We start from the raw sequence: 21,721 nt of genomic DNA on the forward strand, positions 1-21,721 counted from the left end.
TCTAGGTCAAGTTCGAAACTTGGTCACGTGCGGTTCAAAACTAGGTCAGTAGGTCTAAAAATAGAAAAACCTTGTGACCTTTAGAGGCCATACTTTTCAATGGATTTAATGAAAATTGGTGAGAATGTTAACCTTGATGATATCTAGGTAAAGTTTGAAACTGGGTCACGTGCCGTCAAAAACTAGGTCAGTAGGTCAAATAATAAAAAAACCTTGTGACCTCTCTAGAGGCCATATTTTTTATGAGATCTGTAAGAAAGTTGGTTTGAATGTTCATCTTGATGATATCTAGGTCAAGTTCGAAACTGGGTCAACTGCGATCAAAAACTAGGTCAGTAGGTCTAAAAATAGAAAAACCTTTTGACCTCTCTAGAGGCCATATTTTTCAATGGATCTTCATGAAAATTTGATAGAATGTTCACCTTGATGATATCTAGGTAAAATTTGAAACTGAGTCATATGCGGTCAAAAACTAGGTCAGTAGGTATAAAAATAGAAAAACCTTGTGGCCTCTCTAGAGGCAGTGGATCTTCATGAAAATTGGTCAGAATTTTTGTCTTGATGATATCTAGGTCAAGTTCAAAACTGGGTCACATGAGCTCAAAAACTATGTCACTATGTCAGATAATAGAAAAAAACGATGTCATACTCAGTTCAAAACTGGGTCATGTGGAGACAGGTGAGCGATTCAGGACCATCATGGTCCTCTTGTTAATAATTGTGATTTTATCATATATAATAGGTAAAAACCTGTTACCATGAAAATGTAAAGAGCTGTTGCAACAGCTTTGAAGTACATGGATATTGAAGAAAGTTTCTAAATGATTGTGACTTTATCATAATGATAAATCAAAATCATGAAAATTGCTTGATATTAAATCTATATATAGCAATTCAGTATGTGCAAGGCTGACTCAAACAAACTTATTCTATGGAAATGCTTGTTTAAAATTGTACCTTTTACATAACTGAGTTTGATGAATTTGAAAAAATGGAATGATATAATGGTCAGGCTGGCTTATTATTAAGCTGAAAATTTAAATTAAAAGTAAGGCAGTTGGAATCCTTTTTGACTAAATAGTGGGGACATGGTTTTTGCAGTGATGCGACGAAAGAAGAAAGAGAAACGTCAGAGGCGCATGAATCAAACAGACATGAGTATTGAAGAGCTTCTAGACAGTCCAACATTTAAAAAATTCAGTTCTGCCCTGGAATATATCTTTGACAGTGCTGAAGATGTCAATTTTGGCAGCTTAGATCCAAGTAAGTTGAAGACATCATAGATCCAAGTAAGTCATAGGCACACTGTTCTATGTCCATCGTTCTGTTAGGTTTCCTAGTGGGCATACCTAAAGACGAACAACAAAATTTATATGGCAGCATGACACATTAAAATAAACTTCTTTGTAAGTCATCATTGGTAAGATTATTTACTATCAAATTTAAAGAGATAATTTCCAAATAGTTGTACAGGGTTCATACGCGTCAGGGAAAAGTCAGGGAAAAAAATTTTTTTTCAAGGTCAGGGAATTGTCAGGGAATTTTACAAAATGTCAGGGAAATTTGGAAAATGTCAGGGAATTTTCTGATCTGGTTAGTGTATTTGATTACTTTTTAATGCATGATAATTCATGTCATTTTGCTTGCCAATGTGTTTTGTATAATCACCATATCCAGTTGATTTGGAATAAACAAACAAAATATTAAACAATGTAAATGTTTGTCAAAAAAGGAGGTAAGGGTTGGCTGTAGGGGTGGTTGAGGCCAACATTCTATTTTTCATTTAAAATTGAACCACTAAATGTGCACATTTTAAGATAACAAAAGTCATACTAGGTGACTTGGTTTGTATCGTACCGAACCAAAAAGTCAGGGAAAAATGCTTTCATGTCAGGGAAAAGTCAGGGAATTTTGTCTGAAAGAATGTGTATGAACCATGTTGTAATGACAGTGTTGTTTTTTATGCCCCCGAAGGGAGGCATATTAGTTTTCAGCTGTCTGTCCGTTAGTTCGTTCGTCACAACGTTAACTTTTTGCATGAAGGCCTTTACTCGCGAACCACTGCACCCAGGACATTCAAACTTCACGTGCTGCTAGTACTTATTGAGTACACGACCCCTACTGACTTTGGGGTCAAAGGTCAAGGTCACAGAGGTCAATGTTAGTGTACATGCTAATAGTACTTATTGAGTACACGACCCCTATTGATTTGGGGTCAAAGGTCAAGGTCACCAGGCCGAAGGTCAAGGTGCTGTGGGGGCATTTGTCACCATTAGTGACAGCTCTTGTTGGACATAGAAATGAAATGTCCTGGATATGTCAGCACAGGTGAGACATTTATTGCCTGCCTGTTTCCTGACTCGGCTGTATTGTAAGCCCAGAGTGGCAACTCTCAGTGTATCATACACAGCAGCTGTGGCATTATCATGGGCTATGTTGCTTTGTTGGTAATATGTAAAGCTGTGCTTATACATTTTGAAGGAAACACTTACTTCAGGGTTTTTCAAGTGTTTACTTTGGTGAAATGTTACGTTGCATTTTCGTAACAATGATTTAGTTTACAGATTTCTTTTTAGCTCACCTGTCACAAAGTGACAAGGTGAGCTTTTGTGATCGCGTGGCGTCCGTCGTCCGTGCGTCAGTGCGTGCGTAAACTTTTGCTTGTGACCACTCTAGAGGTCACATTTTTCACGGGATCTTTATGAAAGTTGGTCAGAATGTTCACCTTGATGATATCTAGGTCAAGTTCGAAACTGGGTCACGTGCGATCAAAAACTAGGTCAGTAGATCTAAAAATAGAAAAACCTTGTGACCTCTAGAGGCCATATTTTTCATGAGATCTTCATGAAAATTGGTCAGAATGTTCACCTTGATGATATCTAGGTCAAGTTCGAAACTGGATCACGTGGGGTCAAAAACTAGGTCAGTAGGTCTAAAAATAGAAAAACCTTGTGACCTCTCTAGAGGCCATATTTCTCAATGGATCTTCATAAAAATTGGTCAGAACGTTCACCTCGATGATATCTAGGTCAAGTTCGAAACTGGGTCACGTGGGGTCAAAAACTAGGTCAGTAGATCTAAAAATAGAAAATCTTGTGACCTCTCTAGGGGCCATATTTTTCATAAGATCTTCATGAAAATTGGTCAGAATGTTCAACTTGATGATATCTAGGTCAAGTTCGAAACTTGGTCACGTGGGGTCAAAAACTAGGTCAGTAGGTCTAAAAATAGAAAAACTTTGTGACCTCTCTAGAGGCCATATATCTCAATGGATCTTCATGAAAATTGGTCAGAATGTTTACCTTGATGATATCTAGGTCAAGTTCGAAACTGGGTCACGTGGGGTCAAAAACTAGGTCAGTAGGTCTAAAAATAGAAAAACGTTGTGACCTCTCTAGAGGCCATATTTCTCAATGGATCTTCATGAAAATTGATCAGAATGTTCACCTTGATGATATCTAGGTCAAATTTGAAACTGGGTCACGTGCGGTCAAAAACTAGGTCAGTAGGTCTGAAAATAGAAAAACTTTGTGACCTCTCTAGAGGCCATATTTTTCATAGGATCTTTATGAAAATTGGTCAGAATGTTCACCTTGATGATATCTAGGTCAGGTTCGAAACTTGGTCACGTGCGGTCAATAACTAGGTCAGTAGATCTAAAAATAGAAAAACCTTGTGACCTCTCTAGAGGCCATATTTTTCAAGAGATCTTGATGAAGATTGGTCAGAATGTTCATCTTGATGATATCTAGTTCAAATTCAAAACTGGGTCACGTGCGGTCAAAAACTAGGTCAGTAGGTCTAAAAATAGAAAATTCTTGTGATGTCTCTAGAGGCCATATTTCTCACTGGATCTTCATGAAAGTTGGTGCGAATGTTCAGCTTGATGATATCTAGGTCAAGTTCATAACTGGGACATGTGCGGTCAAAAACTAGGTCAGTAGGTCGAAAAATAGAAAAACCTTATGACCTCTCTAGAGGCCATATTTTTCACGAGATCTTCATGAAAATTAGTGAGAATGTTCACCTTGATGATATCTAGGTCAAGTTTAAAAGTGGGTCACGTGCCTTCAAAAACTAGGTCATTAGGTCAAATAATAGAAAAACCTTGTGACCTCTCTAGAGGTCATATTTTTCAATGGATCTTCATGAAAATTGGTCAGAATTTTTTATCTTGATGATATCTAGGTCACATATGCTCAAAAACTAGGTCACTTTGTCAAATAATAGAAATAACGACGTCATACTCAGTTCAGCACTGGGTCATGTGGGGATAGGTGAGCGATTCAGGACCATCATGGTCCTCTTGTTATTATGCCCCCGAAGGGAGGCATATTAGTTTTCAACTGTCCATCTGTTTGTTCGTTCGTCACGACGTTAACTTCTTGCATGAAGGCAATTTACTCGCGAACCACTGCACCCAGGACCTTCAAACTTCACATGCTGATAGTACTTATTGAGTAAACGACCCCTACTGGCTTTGGGGTCAAAAAGGTCACAGGCCAATGTTAACTTTTTGCATGAAGGCACTTTACACGCGAACCACTGCACCCAGGACCTTCAAACTTCACATGCTGATAGTACTTATTGAATACACGACCCCTACTGACTTTGGGGTCACCAGGTTAAAGGTCAAGGTCACAGGGGCCAATGTTAACTTTTTGCATAAAGGCACTTTACTCGCGAACCACTGCATCCAGGACCTTCAAACTTCACATGCTCATGCTGATAGTACTTATTGAGTACACAACCCCTACTGACTTTGGGGTCACCAGGTTAAAGGTAAAGGTCACAGGGGCCAATGTTAACTTTTTTCATAAAGGCACTTTACTCGCGAACCACTGCATCCAGGACCTTCAAACTTCACATGCTGATGGTACTTATTGAATACACGACCCCTACCGACTTTGGGGTCACCAGGTTAAAGGTCAAGGTCACAGGGGCCAATGTTAACTTTTTGCATAAAGGCACTTTACTCGCGAACCACTGCATCCAGGACCTTCAAACTTCACATGCTGATAGTACTTATTGAGTACACAACCCCTACTGACTTTGGGGTCACCATGTTAAAGGTAAAGGTCACAGGGGCCAATGTTAACTTTTTGCATGAAGGCACTTTACTCGCGAACCACTGCACCCAGGACCTTAAAACCACATGCCGATAGTACTTATTGAGTACACGACCCTTATTGACTTTGGGGTCACCAGGTCAAAGGTCAAGGCGCTACGCGGGCATTTGCCACCATTAGTGACAGCTCTTGTTTTGATTATTAAAATATTTTCTTTGATTAATAACACAATAGTTGTAGATCTAATAATTAGATTATTAACTCCCTTTATGAAATTGTATAAAATGATAACTTTTAATACCCGTTATTTGTTGAGAACTTCTTTTGGTTATAAGAAAGTAAAGCTGTAAAATGTTTTGCTATCAAGGAGTAGGGATCCAGTATGGAGTTATTACAATAAAAACTGTGTATGCATTGATATGCCTTCGTGACAGATGAAAATTACCACTGGAACTTATTACATCCCTTTTCCCTATGTTGGGCAATTTGTTAACTGTGAAACCATTAAAGGAATTTTATCACAAACATGAATCTGGATTATGATTGCAGATGACGAAGATGTAGAATGCCCTCCAGAATCGTTGATCAGTCGGACAGTGTTGTCTGAACTAACTAGTGAGACAGCCAAGCTGAAGTCAATGGGAGTGTTAAACCAAGTTCCAGCAAATACACTTGTAAAACTGCTGACCATATTACAGTGGAATATCAGGGATGGTACTAAACTGTTGCCCAGTCTAAACCAGGTAAAATACTGTACAGTGTAAATATTGTTGTAGTCTGCAATGAAAACTGTTTACTGTTATCAGCGAGGTTTTTTTTAGCTCACCTGAGCCAAAGGCTCATGGTGAGCTTTTGTGACCGCTCAATGTGCGTCGTCAGTCGTGCGTCCGTCAACATTTTCTAAAAGAAATCTTCTTGATAACCACTGGGCAGAATTACACCAAACTTCACAAGAATGATCCTTTGGTGGTCCCCTTTCAAAATTGTTCAGAGAATTTAATTCCATGCAGAACTCTTGTTGCCATGGCAACTGAAAGGAAAAACTTTAAACATCTTCTTGTCCAAAACCGCAAGGCATAGTAGAGCCTTGATATTTGGCATGTGACATCATCTTATGGTCCTCTATCAAGATTGTTCAAATTGTGCCCCTGGGGTGAAAAGAGGCCCCAGCCCGGGGGTCACAAGTTTTACATAGACTTGTATTGTAAAAAAACTTCAAAAATCTTCTTGTCTAAAACCACATGACCTAGGCCTTTGATATTTTGTATGTAGCATTGCCTTGTGGTCCTCTACCAAAATTTTTCAGATTATGCCCCTGGGGTGAAAAGAGGCCCTGCCCCGGGGTTCACAGGTTTTACATAGACATATAGTAAAAAACTTTGTTTGTTTGTTTGTTTTGGGTTTTACACCGTTTTTCAACAGTATTTCAGTTATGTAACGGCGGGCAGTTAACCTAACCAGTGTTCCTGGATTCTGTACCAGTACAAACCTATTCTCCGCAAGTAACTGCCAACTTCCCCACATGAATCAGAGGTGGAGGACTAATGATTTCAGACACAATGTCGTTTATCAAATAGTCACGGAGAACACACGCCCCGCCCGAGGATCGAACTCGCAACCCCACGATCCGTAGACCGACGCTCTACCTACTGAGCTAAGCGGGCGGGTCCGTAAAAAACTTTAAAAATCTTATTGTCTAAAACCACATGACCTAGGTCTTTGATATTTTGTATGTAGCAATGCCTTGTACTCAGCTACCAAAATTGTTCAAATTATGCCCCTGGGGTGAAAAGTGGCCCTGCCCCGGGGGGTCTCATGTTTTACATACAGACTTTAATAGGGAAAAAAACTTTAAAAATCTTTTTGTATGCCTGAAACTGCAAGGCCTAGGCTTTTGATTAAGTATGTTGCCTTTCCTAGTGTTTCTCTACCAAAGTTGTTCAAATTATGTCCCTAGGGTGAAAAGAGGCCCCGCCCTGGGGGTACCAAGTTTAACATAGACTTATATAGTAAAAAAATTAAAGATCTTCTTGTCTGAAAGTTCAAGGCCTAGGCATTTGATATTTGGTATGTAACATTGCCTGGTGGATCTCTTACAAGTTTGTTCAAATTATGCGCCTGGGGTGAAAAGAGGCCCCGCCCTGGGGGTCACTTTTTATGATTATGAGTTATATAGGGAAAAAAATACTTCAAAAATTATCAGGTCATATTTCCTAGACTGTTTAATTATAATTATCTGATGACCCAAGTGATTAGGGATCACTTGACTGTGACCTTGACCTCCTGACCTACTTTCTTGTTTTTAGCTCACCTGTCACAAAGTGACAAGGTGAGCTTTTGTGATCGTGCGGTGTCAGTGCGTGCGTGCTTCCGTAAACTTTTGCTTGTGACCACTCTAGAGGTCACATTTTTCATGGGATCTTTATGAAAGTTGGTCAGAATGTTTATCTTGATGATATCTAGGTCAGGTTCGAAACTGGGTCACGTGCCATCAAAAACTAGGTCAGTAGGTCTAAAAATAGAAAAACGTTGTGACCTCTCTAGAGGCCATATATTTCACAAGATCTTCATGAAAATTGGTCAGAATGTTCATCTTGATGATATCTAGATCAAGTTCGAAACTGGGTCACGTGCCGTCAAAACTAGGTCAGTAGGTCAAATAATAGAAAAACCTTGTGACCTTTCTAAAGGCCATATTTTTCATGGGATCTGTATGAAAGTTGGTCAGAATGTTCATCTTGTTGATATCTAGGCCAAGTTCGAAACTGGGTCACGTGCGTTCAAAAACTAGGTCAGTAGGTCTAAAAACAGAAAAACCTTGTGACCTCTCTAGAGGCCATATATTTCATGAGATCTTCATGAAAATTGGTCAGAATGTTCAACTTGATGATATCTAGGTCAGATTCAAAAGGGGGTCACATGCCATCAAAAACTAGGTCAGTAGGTCAAATAATAGAAAAACCTTGTGACCTCTCTAGAGGCCATATTTTTCATGGGATCTGTATGAAAGTTGGTCTGAATGTTCACCTTGATGATATCTAGGTCAGGTTCGATAGTGGGTCACGTGCCTTCAAAAACTAGGTCAGTAGGTCAAATAATAGAAAAACCTTGTGACTTCTCTAAAGGCCATATTTTTCATGGGATCTGTATGAAAATTGGTCTGAATGTTCATCTTGATGATATCTAGGGCAAGTTCGAAACAGGGTCATGTGCGGTCAAAAACTAGGTCAGTAAGTCTAAAAATAGAAAAACCATGTGACCTCTCTAGAGGCCATACTTGTGAATGGATCTCCATAGAAATTGGTCAGAATGTTCACCTTGATATTATCTAGGTCAAGTTTGAAACTGGGTCACGTGCCATAAAAATCTAGGTCAGTAGGTCAAATAACAAAAAAACATTGTGACCTCTCTAGAGGCCATCTGTATGAAAGTTGGTCTGAATGTTCGTCTTGATGATATCTAGGTCAGATTTGAAACTGGGTCAACTGCGGTCAAAAACTAGGTCAGTAGGTCTAAAATTATTAAAATCTTTTGACCTCTGTAGAGGCCATATTTTTCAATGGATCTTCATGAGAATTGATCTGAATGTTCACCTTGATATCTAGGTCAATTTCGAAACTGGGTCACGTGCGGTCAAAAACTAGGCCAGTAGGTATAAAAATAGAAAAACCATGTGACCTCTCTAGAGGCCATATTTTTCATGAGATCTTCATGAAAATTAGTGAGAATGTTCACCTTAATGATATCTAGATAAAGTTCAAAACAGGGTCACGTACCTTCGAAAACTAGGTCAACAGGTCAAATAATAGAAAAACCTTGTGACCTCTCTAGAGACCATATTTTTCAATGGATCTTCATGAAAATTGGTCAGAATTTTTATCTTGATAATATCTAGGTCAAGTTCAAAACTGGGTCACATGAGCTCAAAAACTAGGTCACTATGTCAAATAATAGAAAAAACGACGTCATACTCAAAACTGGGTCATGTGGGAAGAGGTGAGCGATTCAGGACCATCATGGTCCTCTTGTTTAAGATACAGCCTTGAAATTTGGATGACATGGACAGTTTTGCACACCAATCTTAAAACTGTCTTTCAGTGACCATGAATGTGACCTACTGACCTACTTTCTCATATTTTAGCGTCAGTTTTCCATTTGAAACATGTGGCTCATATTACTCAGGTGACCGATTCAGGGTCATGACACTCTTGTTTTTTTGTTTTTTAGCTCACCTGATACAAAGTGACAAGGTGAGCTATTGTGATCGCGCGTCGTCCGTCCGTGCGTGCGTCCATAAACTTTTGCTTGTGACCACTCTAGAGGTCACATTTTTCATGGGATCTTTATGAAAGTTGGTCAAAATGTTCACCTTGATGATATCTAGGTCAAGTTCGAAACTGGGTCACGTGCCATCAAAAACTAGGTCAGTAGGTCTAAAAATAGAAAAACCTTTTGACCTCTCTAGAAGCCATATATTTCACAAGATCTTCATGAAAATTGGTCAGAATGTTCAGCTTGATGATATCTAGGTCAAGTTCGAAACTGGGTCATGTGGGGTCAAAAACTAGGTCAGTAGGTCTAAAAATAGAAAAACCTTGTGACCTCTCTAAAGGCCATATTTTTCATGAGATCTTCATGAATATTGGTCAGAATGTTCACCTTGATGATATCTAGGTCAAGTTCGAAACTGGGTCACGTGGGGTCAAAAACTAGGTTATTAGGTCTAAAAATAGAAAAAGCTTGTGACCTCTCTAGAGGCCATATTTCTCAATGGATCTTCATGAAAATTGGTCAGAATGTTCAGCTTGATGATATCTAGGTCAAGTTCGAAACTGGGTCATGTGCCATCAAAAACTAGGTCAGTAGATCTAAAAATAGAAAAACCTTGTGACCTCTCTAGAGGCCATATTTTTCATGAGATCCTCATGAATGTTGGTCAGAATGTTCATCTTGATGATATCTAGGTCAAATTCGATACTGGGTCATGTGGGATCAAAAACTAGGTCAGTAGGTCTAAAAATAGAAAAACCTTGTGACCTCTCTAGAGGCCATATTTCTCAATGGATCTTCATGAAAATTGGTTAGAATGTTCACCTTGATGATATCTAGGTCAAGTTCGAAACTGGGTCACGTGCGGTCAAAAACTAGGTCAGTAGGTCAAAAAATAGAAAAAACTTGTGACTCTCTAGAGGCCATATTTTTCAATGGATCTTCATGAAAATTGGTCAGAATGTTTACCTTGATGATATCTAGATCAAATTCGAAACTGGGTCACGTGGGGTTAAAAACTAGGTCAGTAGATCTAAAAATAGAAAAACCTTGTGACCTCTCTAGAGGCCATATTTTTCATGAGATCTTCATGAATATTGGTCAGAATGTTCACCTTGATGATATCTAGGTCAGGTCGAAACTGGGTCACGTGGGGTCAAAAACTAGGTCAGTAGGTCTAAAAATAGAAAAACCTTGTGACCTCTTTAGAGGCCATATTTCTCAATGGATCTTCATGAAAATTGGTGAGAATGTTCAGCTTGATGATATCTAGGTCAGGTTCGTAACTGGGTCATGTGCGGTCAAAAACTAGGTCAGTAGGTCGAAAAATAGAAAAACGTTGTGACCTCTCTAGAGGCCATATTTTTCACGAGATCTTCATGAAAATTGGTGAGAATGTTCACCTTGATGATATCTAGGTCAAATTTAAAAGTGGGTCACGTGCCTTCAAAAACTAGGTCATTAGGTCAAATAATAGAAAAACCTTGTGACCTCTCTAGAGGCCATATTTTTCAATGGATCTTCATGAAAATTGGTCAGAATTTTTTATCTTGATGATATCTAGGTCACATGTGCTCAAAAACTAGGTCACTATGTCAAATAATAGAAATAACGACGTCATACTCAGTTCAACACTGGGTCATGTGGGGATAGGTGAGCGATTCAGGACCATCATGGTCCTCTTGTTTTTGGTTTGTTTAGAGTTAATTTTTATGCAGGCTAGGTGCTTACTTTGTTTATTAATTAATCCAGAAGTGTGAACTTGCCACATACTATTCAGAATTCCGTCCAAAACTGTGTTAGTGACTTTGCTGTTTTGCAACTGTTAATATTTAAAAAAGTAAATAATTTATAGCAAAACAGTGATTTATCACTATTTATACACGACGGGCGGTGAAAGCCTGATTGACAGACTATATAAGATGTGTTAGGTAACGACTTCAAATGCTGGTGAGATTAGCCAATGACTTCGACAAACTGGTAAGTGTCTTTAAGAATGCTTGGCATTTCTGTAGTATATTTGATTTCTCATCCATCTAGTTTTTACTTTGATATAAAACTGACACAGATTTTAAAAACAATAGTATGACTTTCATTCCTGTAAATAGGTATGTTTGACTCTGTTTTGTTAGGAACATGATGATGAAGATGAAGAGGGTCAGAAACTGTGGCGAGAGATTGCCATGGAACGTGTTGGCAGGTCCATTGATGCAGCACTTACAGCCATATATATCATGACATCACCAAAAATGCCAAAGCAAGTGTTTATAGAAGATGTTATAGATAGAATTGTCATGTTTGGAAAGTTCCAGTTGCAGAATACCATTTATCCAGAATTTGATCCTGTATATAGAATAAACCCCAAAGATAAAGGCAAGTATTTTACATGTTAGTTGAACTCGTATTTAAGTGTGGGCTGGTGTCTATAAGTCACAACATGAAGCTTGGGCAGGTTTTACTATATTTTTATGCATGCTATAAATCACAGGGCTTTTCATCAATTTGGGAAATTTCTTCACAATAATTGTCCATTTTGGGAAAAAGAAGATAAAAGAATTAAATCTATCTCCCCTGAAACACTGACTAAAATCCAGGCCATGGAACATAACAGATTAGGCTTGTAATATGTCACACATTTTACTATGCACTTTTAGACTATAGTGCAACAAAAAATCTATACCAGGCAAACGGTTTCTCTGGAAATACTAAAGTGTAAACAAAATCTTTACCATCTGTTGGCATGATTTTGGGAAATCTTACCTTGCATTTTGGGCAATATCTCTGCCACAGTTGGGAAAAAATTGTATATTTTTGGAGTAGGAAGTGGCCTTATACAGGCCTCTGTTATATAAGGATGAAAAGCCCTGAATCGGGGCCTACTATTAAAAATTAATAAATTTCTGAAAATTGGCACGTTTGTACATTGTATATCAAAAATATATAGGTGATTTGTAGAGAGAAAGAAAACACTTTAAAACCCACTTGGAGAGAAAACATTAATTTACCTGGGAGGTGTGGTAAATGGAGGATACACTGACACTTTGTAAACAAAATCATGCCTGAAGTGTACTAGTAGTGTATTGCTTTCTGCTATAAGCTCAGTCTGGTGGGTGTGGTGGGGAGTCTATTTTTAGCCAGTTAAAAAGAATCGCCTATAAACTGTATTACTATTGTAAGATTAAAAGTGATGTTCTACTTCTTGGTGGGATATGGCACAGATATGTTTGATAAATAATGTGCTGTTCACAACAAATTGTGTTTGAAGCGCAAGTGTGCAAGTATTGTAATTGGTCTTTTATAGCACAGGTTAGTCATCACTTCATGTTAGAAACTGATAGTTGCACAGTTCCTGTGTACTGTGTAAGAGTAATTCTGGTATTTTTGGTAAAAAAAAGAAGATATTTTTGGTTATAGATGGATACCATAGTAGTTCAAAGATGAAGAGATCTCGGGCTAGTCAAGTGAAACACAAGTCTTCTGTATCACTATACAATAAACTAACCGACCTGGTTGGTAACCTTGCAGAACTTGTAGAAATCCAGGAGCTTACTGACACCATTATCTTACAGGTACTACTGTTGATACTTGCTGTATTATTTAAATTCTGTTCTATTCAAACTTAGGAAAATGTCTTGACATTAACGTACTTGTTTTAAAGATTTTTGCATAAAGTACAGTTGTTAAATTGTGCATTTAAGTAGATGTATAAAAGCTTCTTTAAAATAAATGAAGGCAAAAAATATTAAAGAAGTACTTTTGCTATTAATGTGTTTAGTATTTTGAGGGACTTTGTGTTTCTATTAACTAGTGTGTATTTATACTTTATTTCAGATTTCAACATTAGGTGTTGCTCCCTTCTTTGTGGAAAATGTTAGTGAGTTGCAGTTAAATGCAATGAAACTTGTTACAACTGTGAGTATACAGAGAGCTATGGAATTCTTGCTATTTTATGTGTAAAATAACTCCTCACAATTTTACAATGAAGCAACATGCTAAATAGGGCTGTCATCGATAGAAACGATATCGATGTATCAACGATATTTTTTGGTCTATCGATTCCCATTTTTAAAAATCGATATTTTACACAGAGAAAAAAAACTATCCAGATAAACACTCAGACCCTCTAAAACAACTTTTCTGCCTGCAAAAATGCACCCTTAGTAACGGAAGTTGTCAATAAAGGTTATGTCTAAACTTGTACCGTAGCATTCTTTTCCAACTAGTCGGCACTATACCTGTATGGGGAAATACATAAATACAAATAAAACACATGAAAAGCAGGCAATTAAACTAAAAATAACATTAACAAAAAGGTATATAGCATGTACATGAACAAATAGGTTGTTACTCTAACTTAATAATCGATGTATCGTCGATATCTGTCTTCCGATATATTGGTATCGTCGATATGACAAAGACCCAATCAATGACAGCCCTAATGCTAAATTTTATCGATGTATTCAGCCATATATAAATGTTTTAGAGCTACTTTCATGAAATTTGAGTATAAAGCAGTAATACAAAGTACATTATGTCTTTAGTATGCATTCCTTTGTATTCTCGGACAGCTGGCTTTTGAGTGCTTTTGATATCAGATTTCGAAGCTTTTCATGTTGGTCTCATTTTTGTTTGTTGACACTTTATTGATAGACAGCTGTTCAAGTCATGTTGCCAGTTTTTCTTGTCAGAAATATTTTCAACTGCTAGTACTGCAGAGTGTTACAGTGTTTGTCAACATCCCCAATAGTGATATATGATAGTCATATTGAATGTTCCTTGGTTTCAAACTTTCCAAAATACAACAAGGATACCAAATACCTCGTTAGCCTAATGGTAGAGCATCCGCTTCGAGTGTGGGAGGTTGTGGGTTCGATCCCTGGCCGCGCCATACCAAAGACGTTAAAAATGGTACTAGTAGCTTCCTCGCTTGGCACTCAGCATTAAGAGGATAGTGCTAGGACTGGTCAGCCCGGTGTCAGTATAATGTGACTGGGTGGGGTATCATGCCATGTGTCTACAGCGTGATATTCCAGTGAGGCAGTACTATAAAGTTGGGCATTGTGCTCACTGCTACAAGTAGACACCGTTGTTTATATGACTGAAAATTTGTTGAAAAAGACAAACCAAACACACACACACACCAAATATCTGAGGTATAAGTCAAATTTGTTTGTTAGATATTTCCTATTTAGTAGAGTTGGTGTGTTAAATATTTTTAAAATTTATTAGTGTAGTACAAGTCCGAGCTTCACAGCATTTTTGATAAGAATAAAGTAACATACTCTGTTTTCAGGTGTTTGCCCATTATGACAAGCACAGGCAATTAGTGTTAGAGGATATCTTCTCAAGTTTAGCAAGACTGCCTTCCAGCAAAAGAAATCTCAGAAGTTACAGGTATAGTGCAGTAAAGTAGTTTAAGATCATTGACCTAAGAGGGTGTCCTTAAAGCTTTGAATTATTCGTTTATTCACAAGTTAGCACATTGATACAGGTGAAAAAAGATATATTTACAAAGCTGTACTGTAACTAGAATATTTAGTGTAATATTGTTTTATACATCAAAATTAGAGGCAATTGTCAAAAAAAAATGTAACCGGCCACACTTGCCTGAACAACATCAAACTTGTTTCCATTGGGAAATCGGTAAACTGTTTCAGATAGGAAATTTAATTTATATAGCCTATTTTTCCTTCATGTCAGAATAGGGAGTCGAGATCAGCAACTTTCTCTACTTCCTGATTAATACCTGTTAATAAAAAATTAAGCGTGCATCTAGTGCTTGCATTTAATAATTAAAGGTACAGTCGAATATCTTACCATTTTTGAACATTTTCGATGTAACTACTGTTGATATATTAGTTGTGTGTGTTGTAATTACAGATTAAATGCGGGTGAACATATACAGATGGTTACAGCTTTAGCATTACAGTTGATACAGTGTGTAGTAAAGTTACCTCAGCCAAAAAGTCAGGAACAACCAACAGAAGAAGAACAAATTGAAGAAGCTGCCAAGTCAAAACGAGACAAACATGGAAGGAACAAAAGAAAATCTGATCCTGTAAGATATTTTAAAGTAATTAACTGCACTGTAATTTGAATAATTTAGCGATGTAACTCTTCTATGTCTTGTACACTTGTAAAAGTAAAAAGATTTTATTTAAAACTATTTATCCGGCCATATAAATTTTATGTTGTTGCCTCTTTTTGAATTTCAGTTGGACCCAGATGTTGTGATAGTGACTTCTTACGAGACTGCCATAAGAACCGGCTACAACTTCCTGTCTGTATTTCTGAAAAAGTAAGCTGAATTTACTGTTGAAGGATCTATAGCTAGTATTTGACAGTTCTGGTTTAAACTTGCAAGTCAATTGAATTAGAAGAGCATAAAGTTTTTGAGATAGAGAATCTCTAAGTTCTTTAGATGAAGTTTTTTTAGCTCACCTGTCACAAAGTGACAAGGTGAGCTTTTGGGATCGCGCAGCGTCCGTAAGTTTTGCTTGTGACCACTCTAGAGGTCACATTTTTCATGGGATCTTTATGAAAATTGATCAGAATGTTCACCTTGATGATATCTAGGTCAAGTTCGAAACTGGGTCACGTGCGGTCAAAAACTAGGTCAGTAGGTCTAAAAATAGAAAAACCATGTGACCTCTCTAGAGGCCATATATTTCACAAGATCTTGATGAAAATTGGTCAGAATGTTCATCTTGATGATATCTAGGTCAAGTTCGAAACGGGGTCACATGCCATCAAAAACTAGGTCAGTAGGTCAAATAATAGAAAAACCTTGTGACCTCTCTAAAGGCCATATTTTTCATGGGATCTGTATGAAAGTTGGTCTGAATGTTCATCTTGATGATATCTAGGTCAAGTTCGAAACTGGGTCACGTGCGGTCAAAAACTAGGTCAGTAGGTCTAAAAATAGAAAAACCTTGTGACCTCTCTAGAGGCCATATATTTCATAAGATCATCACGAAAATTGGTCAGAACGTTCACCTTGATGATATCTAGGTCAAGTTCGAAACTGGGTCACGTGCTGCCAAAAACTAGGTCAGTAGGTCAAATAATAGAAAAACCTTGTGATCTCTCTAGAGGCCATACTTTTCATGGGATCTGTATGAAAGTTGGTCTGAATGTTCATCTTGATGATATCTAGTTCAAGTTTGAAACTGGGTCAACTGCATTCAAAAACTAGGTCAGTAGGTCAAATAATAAAAAAGTCTTTTGACCTCTCTAGAGGCCATATTTTTCAATGGATCTTCATGAAAATTGGTCAGAATTTTTATCTTGATGATATCTAGGTCAAGTTCAAAACTAGGTCACATGAGCTCAAAAACTAGGTCACTATGTCAAATAATAGAAAAAACGACGTCAAACCCAAAACTGGGTCATGTGGGAACAGGTGAGCGATTCAGGACCATCATGGTCCTCTTTTTTTTTTTTTTTTTGTTTTTTTTTTTTTCTTTTTTTTTTTCAGACTAAAACTAACAGACCAGTATACTTAAATGAATGCTCAAGGAAAAAAATATTACTTTTTCTATTTGTATAAATGAATGAGAACGTAATGCTAATGTCTGACAATTCCTTCACAGGTGTACAGTAAAAGGAGAGGAAGACTACCGGTCTTTGTTTGAAAACTTTGTACATGATCTCTTATCAACAGTGAACAAACCAGAGTGGCCAGCTTCAGAACTACTTCTCAGCTTGTTGGGGAGAATACTGGTAATTGTACAAAAAATTACAATTTGGCTAAGTGTATAGAACATGCATTGTTTGATTTTTCCCAATAGGAATATATTTCACATAGTTTATAGAATATAAAATTCTTGTCTGGACTGTAACTCTGCCATCCATAAAGGGATTTTGAAATAACTTTGCATAAATGTACACCATAATGAGAGAACATGTCATGCATAAGACCCAAGGTCAAGGTCACACTTAAGAGGTCAAAGGTTAACGGGGTCTGTTTTCGTGTCCGGTCCATAATTATGTATATATATATATGAAATCCTGGTTAAAATTTTTTGCATGTAAGTTACTATCTCCAAAACTAATGCAGATACTGGATTGAAACTCTATAGATATCTTAACATTTAGGGTAATATTCTTATTTCTGGGACAACAATTCGAAAAGTCGAGCATTGGACAGCTACTACACTGGACGTTAATTGAATAAAGTGGTTTAGTGCTATTTTGATTCTTTGTACACAGGTGCAACAGTTCAGCAATAAATCCATAGAGATGTCATTGAGAACGTCTGCACTGGAGTATTTAGGTATTGTAGCAGCAAGGTTGCGGAAAGATGCAGTGTCTAGTCAGTTAGGTCAAGAAATTATTGACGATATTGTTACCAAGGTGAACCATGAAAGTGATAAAGAGGATGAGGATGATGTCCGGAGATCAACACGAAGTGGCAGGAAATCACCCGAGGTTGGTGACGCCTTGTAGAATAATAAGAAATGTTTTTAGATCCAAACCTAGAAATCTCAGTCTTATATTGCATTTAACATCTGTGCTATTCGAGTTATAATGATTACTTGATATGTTAGAAATAAGTTGAGCATTTACAGACTTAAATTATGATTTGTTTATATATATGCAAATATGAACTTCCATTACGAGATTATTTAAACATTTCGTGATATATTTCACATTAGGCTTTGGTTTCATTTTTTTGATCACTTAAATCCAAAAGATGGGACTGTGTGTTAATTCAAGATTATGTAATATTTCAGGAGGAAGTAATTGAACCAGATGAAACCCAGAGTTTGCAGAAAGCTATGCTTGACTACCTCTCATATCATGGTGCCAGTGAGCCGGCCTATTTGGTAATTGCAGACTTCTTTTGAGTTGGCTGATAGAGTAGCAAATCCTTTAGTTTGTTTGATGACCAAGCTTTCAGACAAACGTTATGGAACTGTCCACTGTCCAGTTACAACCAACTTAAGAAAATTATAAATGAGCCGCACCATGGGAAAACCAACATAGTGGCTTTGCAACCAGTGGGGATCCAGACCAGATCCATGCTGTTCGCTAACAGTTTCTCTAATTGCAATAGGCTTTGAAGGCGAACAGCATGACGCAGGCTGGTCTGGATCCATGCTGGTCGCAAAGCCACTACATTGGTTTTCTCATGGCACGACTCAAATTATATTTGTGAAATACTGACTTTTACTTATTTCTAATGTTAAATGGTCAAATACTGTAGTGTTGTCAGTGTAGATTGGTGCAACCCTTTTGAAGGAGAGCGAAAGGGACATTTGTAGGTGATTAAGTTGGAGTCATTTTGATATTAACATTATTGCTTCTTTATACCAGTTTAGGCATGATAACATTTATTCATGCATTTAATCAGGGATTCTTTGTATCATCATTAGCTAAAATATTGTAGCTGAAAACAGATACTACATTAATTGTGAAATAAAACAGTATTTTTTGCATGTTTTTAAAGGTGACCAAGACTGACTGCAACAATATTTAATGAAAGACATTATAAAGAAATAAATGTTTCTGAAAATTGTGTAGAATTGAATTAATGGCAGTGAGTATTTGCTAGATTCATACACATTAATTTCAGTTTGCCCGCCAGTTTTACATTGCTCAGTGGTTCAGAGACACAACTAAAGAAGCAGAAAAGAAAAATAAGAAAGCGGATGAGGATTTTGATGCTGCACAAGAGGAGAAATCTACAGAAAACATGACCGATACAGAAGCTAGAACAAAATTTTTACTTTCACAAGTTGAAATCAGCTATAAACCATACTCATCATACAAGTAAGAAAATTAAGATATTCTGTCTTCAGTAGTTTTAGAGCTTTTAAGATTATGAGAAGCAAAAGTCCCCCAAATTGGAACCACTTGTCATAACTTTAAGAGAGGAATCTGCAAGTCCCGGTTTGCACAGTGTTGGTACCAACAACTGGATTCATGTCTAGTGTCTGAAATGATTCCAAGGGAGTATTAAGGATGTTCTTCCATTAAATTTGAAAGCTGCCACACTAGTGTGACTGATTGTCCAACAAGTAAAAATATCTGTATAACCGTTAGATTTCAGAATTATGTTTCATATAAATTTATTAATGTTAGTGTGTTTCTGTATAAAGTGTGTTCCATTTTGCTTTATAATATTTCTATATTATAGACCAATGCCAAGCAAGCTGGACTATGATAATGGCTGTCTTGTAGCGAGGTATCTGTCATCAAAAAGACCGTTTGCCCAAAGTTTTGATATTTATCTTGGCCAAGTAAGTGTATATATGCATTTAATCTCCCATTCACTTTGTATTTGATACTTTATGAGTAGGGGAAAGTTTTGTTGGATGTTGATACAAGGCTCTGTGATGTGTACAGATAGCATGTTAATGTTGTGAATGATTTTTACAGTCTTTTAAGATTATTCAGCTCCTTTAAGCAAATTAGTGGTTCTGCCCAGGTGCTAGAATTAATGCTGTGATGGGTGTTCACCATTTCAAAGGCAGAGGGTCACCATCTGACCTCCATTGTGTTAGTATATTTTTAAAGGACTAATTAAAACCCAGTAAAACTGATGGGATATTAGATAATTTTGTCATGAACAGTTTAGATGAACTTACTATTCAGTTGTTTTTAGCTCGACTATTCAAAGAATAGTCTAGCTATTCTACTCACCCTGGCGTCGGCGTCTGCGTCACAGCTTGGTTAAGTTTTTGCATGCAAGTACATACAGCTATCATTTAAAGGCATATAGCTTTGAAACTTATTTATTCTTTTTCTAGGTCAATTACCAACCTCACTGGGTCAAGTTCCATAACTCTAACATGTATTTTGAGTAAATTATGCCCCCTTTTGGACTTAGAAAATTCTGGTTAAAGTTTTACATGCATGTTGCTATCTCCAAAACTAGTGTAGATACTGACTTGAAACTTCACATGTGTCTTCGGGGTTATAAAACTAGTTGATAGCAGCAAGTCCCATAACTCTGACCTTCATTTTGGCCAAATTATGCCCCCTTTTGGACTTAAAAAATTCTGGTTAAAGTTTTGCTTGCAAGTACATACAGCTATTACCAAAAGGCATATAGATTTGAAACTTATTTTTTCTTTTTCTAGATCAATTACCTACATCACTAGGTCAAGTCCCATAACTCTGACATGTATTTTGGCCAAATTATGCCCCCTTTTGGACTTAGAAAATTCTGGTTAAAGTTTTGCGTGCAAGTACATACAGCTATTACTAAAAGGCATATGGATTTAAAACTTATTTTTTCTTTTTCTAGATCAATTACCTACCTCACTGGGTCAAGTCCCATAACTCTGACATGTATTTTGGGCAAATTATGCCCCCTTTTGGACTTAGAAAACTCTGGTTAAAGTTTTACATGCAAGTTACTATCTCCAAAACTAATGCAGATATTGAATTGAAACATCACATGTGTCTTCGGGGTTATAAAGCTAGTTGACAGAATCAAGTCCCATAACTCTGACATGTATTTTGGGCATATTATGCCCCCTTTTGGACTTAGAAAATTCTGGTTAAAGTTTTACATGCAAGTTACTATCTCCAAAACTAATGCAGATATTGAATTGAAACTTCACATGTCTTCGGGGTTATAAAATTAGTTGACAGAATCAAGTCCCATGACTCTGACATGTATTTTGGGCAAATTATGCCCCCTTTTGGACTTAGAAAATTCTGGTTAAAGTTTTACATGCAAGTTACTATCTCCAAAACTAATGCAGATATTGAATTGAAACTTAACATGTTTCTTCGGAGTTATAAAACTAGTTGATAGCATCAAGTCCCATAACTCTGATATGCATTTTGGTCAAATTATGTCCCCTTTCGAACTTAAAACTCTTTAGATATTTAACATTTTGGGTAATAATTTCCTGCTTCTGTGACAATATTTCGAATAGTCAAGCTTGGCTGTCTTACGGACAGCTCTTGTTTTTAGCCCGCCCACTTAGCTTAGTACAGGGTTCGCATAGGCTTGAAAAGTACTTGAAAATGAAGGGCAGTCTTGAAAAGTCCTTGAAAATGACAAAAACCCTAAAAAACCTGGAAAAGTACTTGAATTTTGAAAAAAACTCCTTGAATTTGACCTTTCACTCCTTGAAAATATTCTTTCCGTAACTTTGCTTTGCTAACAGAATTTATAAGGCTTAAGATAAATCGGAGAAATGAAAATAAATTCGTGAAATTGCAGGATTGGGTCACTCGTATGCTATTATAGTGGTCTACGGCCACACTTTATCAATATTTACAGAGTGCTATTTCTACTGTATAACCGTTTGCATGTTTCCGTTTCTGTTAAAAAAAAAAAAACGGGAATAATAACTCGCAATTTTTTGCTATGTTCGAGTGTTTTCCGTGAATTAAAATGAGTAGGAAAAATAAACATGTTT

General features: G+C 37.0%; 1 protein-coding gene across 5 annotated transcripts in view; it reads left to right on the top strand.

Moving 5' to 3' along the window:
* Window positions 1-21,721, top strand: part of LOC128555681 (nipped-B-like protein B) — an 81,572-nt gene that overhangs the window by 32,142 nt on the left and 27,709 nt on the right. For all 5 annotated transcript variants that reach the window (XM_053538765.1, XM_053538768.1, XM_053538769.1 and 2 more), the window contains 13 exons: window positions 1,102-1,263; window positions 5,619-5,812; window positions 11,471-11,711; window positions 12,753-12,907; window positions 13,170-13,250; window positions 14,632-14,732; window positions 15,219-15,396; window positions 15,554-15,636; window positions 16,931-17,060; window positions 17,550-17,768; window positions 18,074-18,166; window positions 18,916-19,112; window positions 19,480-19,582. In XM_053538765.1, coding sequence (XP_053394740.1) covers window positions 1,102-1,263; window positions 5,619-5,812; window positions 11,471-11,711; window positions 12,753-12,907; window positions 13,170-13,250; window positions 14,632-14,732; window positions 15,219-15,396; window positions 15,554-15,636; window positions 16,931-17,060; window positions 17,550-17,768; window positions 18,074-18,166; window positions 18,916-19,112; window positions 19,480-19,582 — 1,937 coding nt within the window. The remainder of the gene's footprint in view (window positions 1-1,101; window positions 1,264-5,618; window positions 5,813-11,470; window positions 11,712-12,752; window positions 12,908-13,169; window positions 13,251-14,631; window positions 14,733-15,218; window positions 15,397-15,553; window positions 15,637-16,930; window positions 17,061-17,549; window positions 17,769-18,073; window positions 18,167-18,915; window positions 19,113-19,479; window positions 19,583-21,721) is intronic.

This window comes from Mercenaria mercenaria, chromosome 3 (assembly GCF_021730395.1).
Source record: "Mercenaria mercenaria strain notata chromosome 3, MADL_Memer_1, whole genome shotgun sequence".
NCBI lineage: Eukaryota > Metazoa > Mollusca > Bivalvia > Venerida > Veneridae > Mercenaria > Mercenaria mercenaria.